We start from the raw sequence: 9701 nt of genomic DNA on the forward strand, positions 1-9701 counted from the left end.
ATATACAATTTTCCTTGGCACCGAACACACCCTAAAGGCGGGACTTATTTCTTATGTTGGAATGCAGCAGAGCATCGCAAAGCACTTATCCTTCTTTGCTTCACAACTAGAGTTATTAATAGTGTCAACAACTGCAGTAAATCTCAACCATCCAACCAAACAATGCGGGGTGCGCTTCAAATCATAGTACGTAATCCTAAGTTTTCAATTCCAACATTTTGATTTGGTAAGTCTTTTTCACATTCTGAAATATTATGTTCAGTCAACTAATACACATAAGACAAAAACAGAAGATTACTAATTTTAATTTTGATATAAAGAAATATCTAATCCGTAATTCAAAAGCACGTGTACTTTACGTATTACTCAGAAGGTAGATACCACCACACAGAACTGGTCCTTCTTGGCTTCACAACAGTAGTAGTCATTAATACAGTCAACATAATGCCGTAAGTCAAATGAGCCAACCAGATATCGCCACATGTGCTCCAAGTCCTGTTACGTAACTCAACAAACTCCAATCAACTAAAATTCATAAAACTCGTTGGCGTCCGCTCTGCTCCCTCAGAATTTCTCCAGTCTCTCAACAGAGTCAAAGTTTCTGTATCAAAAAGTCCTTGAAACTTGAGCTAAACTCACAGTTTTCAACTTTACAAATTTGTATTCTAGGGTTTCCTCTCTTCGCCGTTTGTTCCGATCGCGATTATTTAACGCTTTTCTGATCACAAGCTTTGCCTTGCGCTTTTCTCAAAATGTATGCTGTTCATTAGCTGCAGGTACGTGATTTTGATTTTTTTTTTCGTTTTCTTGAGAATTTGCGTTTTCTTATGCACTTTTTGTTTCTACATTTTTTATTAGAACTACAGAAAATAATAAGTAGCTGAATATGTAGATAGTATTTGCTGATATATCCATTAAAAGTGTTGTATTTTGACGCTTTTCTGATCACAAGCTTTGCGCTTTTCAATGTGTGAGCTGTTCATTAGCCGTAACTACGTGTTTTTGATTCACTTTTTTCGTTCTTTCGAGAATTTGCGTTTTTTCCTTTTTTACGTTTTGACTAGAACTACAGAAAATGATAAGTAGCTAAAATGCAAAGAATATTTACTGATATATCCATCAAAAGTGCTCTATTTGCATTTTGCTCAGCTCAATTTGACCTGTTTTATGATTTTACAGCTTTACACAAGTTCAGTTCTTGTGCTATTACTGGAGGTGTACTCGTGGCCTGACTTTAAAATAATATTTCTGGAAGTTTTCAGTGGTGTCTTGATGATCGTCAAGACACGGCCAAAAGCTTGCAGAAAAATCATGCTAAAGAAAGAGAGGGCTATTACGCTTAGGAATGACAGGGATATTGTGAAATTTAATGTGTTTCAATAGAGCGAAGTTTTGGGGGCGTTTATTAGGGAGCTTTATCAGAACAAGGGTGATACAGACAATAGCTGATAGTTGGAAAGATACAAGCATTAAAGCATGCCTTTCAAAACTAAAAGGGAGATCCAAGGGACAGGATGTAAATCAAGGAGTAAACATTGCACGAATTTTGTGGTTGATACTAGATAAGATTGGAGCATATGAAATCTCCATATTGTTCCTAGTGTCAAATGTTCAATCAAGGGATGAACTGTAAAACTTTAGATAATCTTGAATTCTGCTTTACCTTTGCAAGCCGTGGCACTGAGGTTTTCCTTGTCAAGGTCATTATGGTCATAGTGTCAAGTTTAGGAATGTCAAGGGCGGGATGTTCGTAGGGAAATTCAAGAAGTGGAAGTGAACTAGTTATAGTATCAGCAATTATTTTTGGCAATTTGTTTGTTGAATTCTTTTGGGATCCTCTCAAGCTCTAGAAAAGATCTTATGCTATCGAGGGATAAAATGCGAAACTTTATATAGTAATGAATTCTTCTTTACCTTTGCAAGCGGTGGCACTGAAGTCCTCTTTGTCAAGTTTCTTTTGCATAGACTTCTGTATAATGATATTGTAAAATTGTTAATACACAAGTCATAACTTAACCATTTAGTTAAATACATTAAATAACCTAAGCCAGCAGTGCCATTTCTATAATTCTTACTAAGTATGTTCTTGCTGAGCAGAACACAAGCAGCTATGGCTGTATTCTGTTCATTTCATGTCAGTGTTGCACGAATTTGTATGCCATTTCTTGGCCCAGAAGTATGACACGGCCTTGAACATAGCTATACTATGATATGTATCTTTTCTAATTTTTGGATATCTTTGCGTCCCAGGTGTTTGGATGCTGAAGATCTGTCAGTAGAGTTGTGCCCATTGATCAATACTATAAGCAAGGTAGGGTGGCTCCTGATATGGCTTCTGGTGGTATAATTCCTTCAGCAGGTGGAAAACCTCAAACTGATGCCATGCTTGTCGACAAACTTCCTGAAGAAATAAATGAAATGAAGATCAGAGATGATAAAGTAGAAAAGGTTGGCTCTGGGAGAAGGACTACATATTCTGGTCCGTTCCTCTGAACATTTTTCCTTGTTACCCTTGGTTTATCATTGCCAGTTTCACCTGTGATAGGAAATGGAAGCAGCTGTAGTGGATGGAAATGGAACAGAAAAAGGCCACATCATTGTAACAACTATTGGGGGGAAAAATGGCGAGCCTAAGCAGGTAAGAATTTTGATCGTTTGATTGTTCAGTTTTCAACAACTGGGTTCAAGCTCTTAACTTTTTTGTTACACTTGTCAATTGGGTGATACATGACTAATATCTTGTAACGGATTTAATATTTATTTCATGAGTGCTACAAACTAACAGGATGAATTGTTGAGAAAGGAATTAAATCTCTTTGCATTAGATTATTTTTGTCGTAGGAACTCAGAAAGTAAACTTAGATCAAAGTTAAAATTGGAATTGATCTATAGATTCAAAGAATAATTCTCTTTGTAAAAGTTTCCTTTTTTAATTGGCTAAAATATTGGAAAGTAAAGTTCGATCTTGCAACAATCAAGTCACATGTATCTTACATATTCATACCTAAAATTTTTCCACAATGGTGATGAAATATGTTGTACAAAATCTATCCATTTTCCAAGGCAATCAGATCCATTCATCCATAGATCTATTTACTCAATTGCAGACATTTCTAGAACACCTCTAGCAGAGGGGCAAATAGTCAATCTTGAAAGACGCCATTTTCTTATTTAGTAGCATATGTTGAAGTGAGAAAAATCATGAGGGCTCAGGTTCATATCCCAGCGGAGGTAAAAACACTAGATGATTTGTTCCATCGGCCTAAGCCTTAGTGGACAGAATTACCCGGTACTTATGATGGTGGGAGATAGCAGGTACCCGATTGAATAGTCGAGGAGCGCGCAAGCTGGTTCGAACACCACCGTAAAAAAGAAGTGGCGTATGTTTATCTGAACAATGGAAAAAAAGCATATATTTATCTGGTTTAAGTTTTGAAAAAACAAGAAGTCATGCTCAAATATATTAGTAGCTGGTTAGGTATGTTAGCAGTGTGCTTGTAAAGTTACGATGACGATTCGGATAATAAGTGATGTGCATTAGAGATATCTTCCTTCCGTTTCTTCAGTTTTTTAGTAACCTGCGTGGTTATTCATATCTAACAATTATCTTTTCACTGTTCTGGGGAATGGGAACTGCGCAAGTGGGTTAAATATACCGAAACAAAATTGGTCAGTTCAATGTCGGCATAAATCAGTCAATTTTCTGGTATGAAGGGCACAAATATTTTAGGGGAGAGCCTATTGAACACTAAGTCTAGATAAATACTTCTTAGAGGATAACTTTTACTAGGGAATACAGGAAATCTGTGGGGTGGCAGTGGCACAAACCCACTCAACGCTCATAATTACCATGTCTGTGCAACCTACCCAGCTATGTTGTGTCAACTTACTTTTTCGAATTATCTTCCACGTTTCCTTTTATGCATTTTTCTCTAAGTTTTAAAAGCTTTCATTCACTAATTTATTCTCTTTTGGCATTCAGACCATTAGTTACATGGCCGAGCGTGTCGTTGGACAGGGTTCCTTTGGAATTGTGTTCCAGGTACAAACTGTTTATATTTTACAGATGTTTACCACTATTAATTATGGCATATTATACGCGAAGGGTTGGAAACATGTAGCACAGTCATACTACCCTTTTTGTTTTATCCAGATTCATCTAAAAGTTTGTTGCTGATTTGGAAACTGTGTGTATTTTCGCAGGCCAAATGCCTTGAAACTGGAGAAACTGTGGCAATAAAAAAGGTTTTACAGGATAAGAGATACAAGAATCGGGAATTGCAAACAATACGCCTTCTTGATCATCCTAATGTTGTTTCACTGAGGCATTGCTTCTTTTCAACCACAGAAAAGGATGAGCTTTATCTAAATTTGGTTCTTGAATATGTACCTGAGACTGTATACCGTGTATTGAGACATTACAGCAAAGCAAACCAAAGGATGCCTATGATTTATGTCAAGCTCTATACATATCAGGTTTTCCATTTTAAATAGAAGGCAGATTCATGTGCTATAGCAACACTAATTCTGAATACTTGTTACGGCTTATTTTGTTTTATTTTTTAAATTTGTTGCAGCTTATGACTGTTGGTGAGCTTCTTTGTTACACTTGAGGATATTTGTTGCAAATTAGTTTTTATTGACAATACACATCTTCAGATTTTCAGAGCTTTGGCTTACATACACGGGATAGGAGTCTGCCACAGGGACATCAAGCCTCAGAATTTACTGGTCTGTATTTGAAGCTTTAGAGTCTGCCTAGTAAAGGTTTATGATATTGACTAGTGCAGTTTGCTGTCGCAGGTCAACCCCCACACACACCAGCTTAAGCTCTGCGATTTTGGGAGTGCAAAAGTTCTGGTAATTGTAACTTGTAATATAAAGCTTGTGCCTGTACTCGATAGTTGACTAACTGCAATTATGAAGAACAAATTCTATTTATTTATCTATTCTGTGGTTGACCTACAGCAGTTTTGCCACTTAGTAGTTGTTAGCAATGTCATTTTTATTACTTGCTCTATTTCATGCAGGAGGAATCCTCAAAATAAATGATTTGTCCTGTAAACCAGGAATGATTGTGGTTGTACACCATTTTTTGTGATAAGTGATTTTGGTCCTACTATCATGATGGTTACAGTTAGTATAGTTGCTAGAGTTCTACAGGTGCTTTTGCACTGTTCTATTTTCTGAGGCTAAGTATTTACGGTTGAAATAGTCCTTATTCTTTGAAGAGTTTATTTCATGAACATGATCTGCCCCTTTGAGTTTTGGCTGTCAACCAAGTAATAAACAAGTAAACTTCAACACTGTAAAATATAGAGAAGGGGATTTACCAGAAAAGAAAGTGCTTTTCTTTAGTGTCAATCAATCAAGTTGGACTTGATCAGTTTCCCTAGATGCCGACACTTTATTCTTTTCTCCATTGCATTTTTTTCCTATGCATATAGGGGGATGGGAAGATTTCAGCTCAATCTTATCTTGTGTTTATTTTTATCTTCATGTTCCTCTTTAATAGCTGTCTAAAGTTGTCTACTATCCTTCAGGTCAAAGGCGAGCCGAATATTTCATATATTTGTTCTCGTTACTATCGTGCACCTGAACTTATTTTTGGAGCAACTGAATACACGTTTGCAATTGACATTTGGTCTGTGGGTTGCGTCCTTGCTGAACTGCTTCTTGGGCAGGTCTTATTCTATCAGAATTGAGTTATTTAAATTTTATACAGAGGAACAATGTCATAATTCGTGATATCTTTCTTATCCTTTTCCCATTGCAATGTCCACAGCCCCTCTTTCCCGGTGAGAGTGGAGTTGATCAGCTTGTTGAAATAATCAAGGTATCTTCACTTTAGCAATAATGAAATTAATTTCGTGATCTTCCGGCGGCTGAAGCAATTGTACTAAATCTTGTATGGTTTAGGTTCTTGGAACACCAACTCGGGAGGAAATCAAGTGTATGAATCCAAATTACACCGAGTTTAAATTCCCACAAATCAAAGCTCACCCTTGGCACAAAGTAAGGTTCATGGTCCTTGTTTCTACATACAGAACGCACTGATGCATTGCATGCACACCATTATACTCATTGCCATGTTCTTGTTGTGCTCAGATTTTTCATAAGCGGATGCCTCCCGAAGCCGTGGATCTTGTGTCAAGGCTTCTCCAGTATTCTCCAAATTTGAGGTCCACAGCGGTGAGTATAAAAACTTTTTCCCCTCAAATATCTCAGCTGCAAATATAAATGCGTCAGACAGATCAAGTAACGATATTAAGAAGGTAGTAATGGTCAAACTTCAGACCACAACTTGAGGGGCAAACAATTGTGTGATTCTGGAAGGTTAATCGGGAGTCTTTCCTCTGGGCATTGCTTTTAGTTGTGGGACCAGGACTAACTAAAGGGCTTCATAGTCACTTTAACAGGACCACAACCTCTTAGTAAAGTGTACATTTCTTCCCCTTGTTTAGAATTTCTTATTGAGACAACTATATTTTGTTCTTTGTCAAAAATAAAAATGTAGGTTTTATTAGCCCGGGACTGCAGTTGGCTTTACTCTCTTTATTTCTAAACACTGGACAATATGTTTCCATGTTTGATTAGGCCAAGCTACCTAAGAGACCATAGAGGTAGCTTTTTGCGTTTTGGGGCAGGGGGTGAGGGTGGGGTTGGGGATAGAACAAAAATTTCCTTTCGCATCTTACACCTTTAAAATGCTGTAGAACACAGGTTAAGTCTTGAATCACAGTTACTTGTTTATTGACTGAAAGATTAATATTCTCTAAGTTTACCCATGGGGGCTACTTAAAGCCCATCTGTGGCTGATATGAACTCTGCCCTTGTTATGTTATCCAAAAAATGAATCTTGATCTTGTTGTATCATTGATGTTATGTAACTATATCTACTAAATGCTGTACGAAATAAATTGTGTGTTATTTATGAAGTCGTATCAAGAGGGAATTACCTGATTCAGTGACATTTTGTGTTGTTATTGGGGTTTTAGTCCCTGTGCTTGTTGTGTGGCATACAAGATAATGTCTATTATGCGTTTTAGTGATATATTTGATTCCTATTTGCAGTTGGAGGCTTGCACTCACACTTTCTTTGATGAACTCCGTGACCCTAAGGCTCGTCTGCCTAATGGTCGGCCATTGCCACCTCTGTTCAACTTCAGGCCTCAAGGTTTAATCATTCCTTCCCAATGCTTTTAGGAATTGAACTTTTCTTCATTACTTAATTTTGTGAAATTTAATTTGCAGAGCTGAAAGGAGCGTCTGCAGAGCTCTTAAACAAACTGATACCAGAACACGCTAAGAAGCAGTGTACCTCCCTTGGTTTCTAGGCTTTGTGAATGTTGTGTATCTTATGTATACTTATTTGTGACCACTTTATTTATGCTCTACTTTGGCATAAACTGTTTGACACTGCCAATTTCTTCCTTCCCATGAAAACTGTTGACTGAAAAACATTGTGAAAGTTGTGCCAATACCACCTAACTTGGACTTCCGAAGGACTGGACCTTTGATTCCTTTGTCATTTTCTGATTCCAAAAAGGAAAAAGAAAAAGAAAGGACTTTGTTGTGAAGCAGTTCAATTTGAGCTGAAATATAACCTTCATGTGCTTGGCCGTTACGTTTTATCGTATACTTTAGATTCTTTCAACTGCTTGTTATAGGTTGAGATACAATTTTTGCATATTTATGTGTTCGAAAGGGATGGCACTCGTCAGAGCCAGCCCTATCTTAGGTTGGTTCGGGCAATCCTCAATGCGGAGGTTTTATATGGTACGAGAAAATTGGGGGGAGGGGGGTGCGCTTAGCCCGCAGAATAACTGGCATGATGTTGCTGGATGCTTCTGATCAATAGAACAAGAACAGAGGCGGATCTAGGATTTGAAAGTGGTGGGTGCCATAATTTCCTTTAATGTACCTTGTAATAACTAATACAGAGTTTGTTTGGGACATTTGTTCGGTTCATTTTTTAAGTTTATTCGGGCACTTTAATATGTATTTTTTATTTGCAAATATAAAAATTATCTCTTTCCCGAACCTTACTTGTGGGATTTCACTGAGTATGTTGTATAAAAATTACATCTCAGACATCAAGAAGCAAATCTAATTAACATTTTAAAGAAGGAATCACACCTTTAGTGTTAACAATACAAGTAAAATCAATATTTTCACGCCTTTAGTCTTAACAATACAAGTAAAATAACATTTTCAATAAGAGAATTTCACCAATCAGAATAAGTAAAATTTTAAAAATATTTGTAATAGATAAATTATACCACATAAGTAAATGCAGAATTAGATAAACTACAAGATTCCAAAAATTAAAATTATAAATCTCATATTTTTCTACGCAATGCTTGCAAAATAATCATAATTAAATAGTAAAGAGATTTAAATTATATTTAACAATCATAGAATAACACAAAATTTTATTTTATAATAATAAAAAAGAAATTATATAAATTCTCAATCCAAAATTCCTATGACCTAAGTTTTTTTATTTTGAAAGAAAAAACTAAAAGATTTGAGATTAAGAGAAATGGTTATTTTATTGAATTTGTAAATTTTGGAGGCTCTTTATCGAATGTTCTCGCTACAGATCACATATAAATAATAGAATAAAGGAAAAAATATAAAAAAAATAATGAACGACAAATAGGAAACTGGGAGGTAGGCAAAAAAGAAAACGACTGGGACAAAGGAAATAAAAAACACAACGAAAATGGAAAGTCAGACAAGGTTCAAGATAAATTCGAACTTGAATTTTACACACGAGAAAGCTTTCAACAAGGTCTACCAGCCATGACACCTTTGTTTAGTTTACAATTGGGGGTAGCAGGATCAAATATTTAACCTAATTTAAGAAATATTTCTACGTAAATATATGATGCCAACCTAGCGGGTGCCATACCATCTCCACCCTAAAGGGTGGATCTGCCCTTGAAGATGAGTCATGCAAACAGAAAGACCACAAAAAATAATGTCCCCCAAGATTGGCATACTAATTTGATATTTTGATCATCCATTTTTTGAAAATTATTTTTGGAGGCTTCTGCCTTATCTCACTGATTTCTTAAAAACTATTTTTGGGGGCTTCCGCCTTCTCTCAATATTTGCAAAAACTTCCTTAGATTTTTTCTAACTATAAGTATCATGATTATTACAAAGAAAGCAAAATTGTTGTTCAATATTCTTTATTATGGGATGATTGTGATGAGAAGAAATGATATTGGAAATTGAAAACAAGTAAATTTGAACGAGATGAAATTATTTGCAACGAAAATGCAATAGATGAATTACGAATAAGATATTAAAAGAGAGCCTCTCGTCAAGGCAGAAAGACAAATCGGAATAGTTCAAGTTGAAGCATAATGAAAGAAAACTACACCCACCTTTATAGTTGTAACTCACGTGCTCTTACGCTTTTTTTTTTCTCCCTCCGCCTTTTTTTTAAAAAATTTATGATTCCATTTGATCATGTGTGTGAGAACCAATATTAGTATGAGAAATCATGATATATGTGAAAGTACAATACGAGGATGAATCATGGCCTCTTTTAATTTTTAATCAACTTAGTTGAACTATGAGTCAGACTTTTACTATAGGCAAATATAAGTACTAAAAGTAAATAACAAAAAAGTAAAAGTGACACGGTATATTTTATACTGGTTCAGATTCAATGTGAATCCTAGTTC

General features: G+C 35.9%; 1 protein-coding gene across 1 annotated transcript; it reads left to right on the forward strand.

Annotated features, from left to right (window-relative positions):
- Positions 1-527: 527 nt before the first annotated feature.
- Positions 528-7657, forward strand: LOC107796452 (shaggy-related protein kinase epsilon). The gene is made up of 13 exons (XM_016619223.2): positions 528-776; positions 2251-2448; positions 2546-2638; positions 3983-4042; positions 4204-4476; positions 4660-4731; positions 4804-4860; positions 5544-5684; positions 5786-5836; positions 5920-6015; positions 6109-6192; positions 7075-7177; positions 7255-7657. Exons 2-13 carry the CDS (start codon positions 2329-2331, stop codon positions 7335-7337), a joined length of 1233 nt encoding a protein of 410 aa, XP_016474709.1. The 5' UTR covers positions 528-776; positions 2251-2328; the 3' UTR covers positions 7338-7657.
- Positions 7658-9701: the final 2044 nt, after the last annotated feature.

This window comes from Nicotiana tabacum, chromosome 14 (assembly GCF_000715075.1).
Source record: "Nicotiana tabacum cultivar K326 chromosome 14, ASM71507v2, whole genome shotgun sequence".
Classification (NCBI taxonomy): domain Eukaryota; kingdom Viridiplantae; phylum Streptophyta; class Magnoliopsida; order Solanales; family Solanaceae; genus Nicotiana; species Nicotiana tabacum.

What these genes read in the sequence shown, in the direction of transcription:
- LOC107796452 (XM_016619223.2), top strand. Translation starts at nt 2,329, where the DNA reads ATGGCTTCTGGTGGTATAATTCCTTCAGCAGGTGGAAAACCTCAAACT. An exon ending in TCAAGCTCTATACATATCAG is followed by an intron (nt 4,477 to 4,659) that starts GTTTTCCATTTT and finishes ACACATCTTCAG; the next exon opens with ATTTTCAGAGCTTTGGCTTA. An exon ending in AGCTTGTTGAAATAATCAAG is followed by an intron (nt 5,837 to 5,919) that starts GTATCTTCACTT and finishes TGTATGGTTTAG; the next exon opens with GTTCTTGGAACACCAACTCG.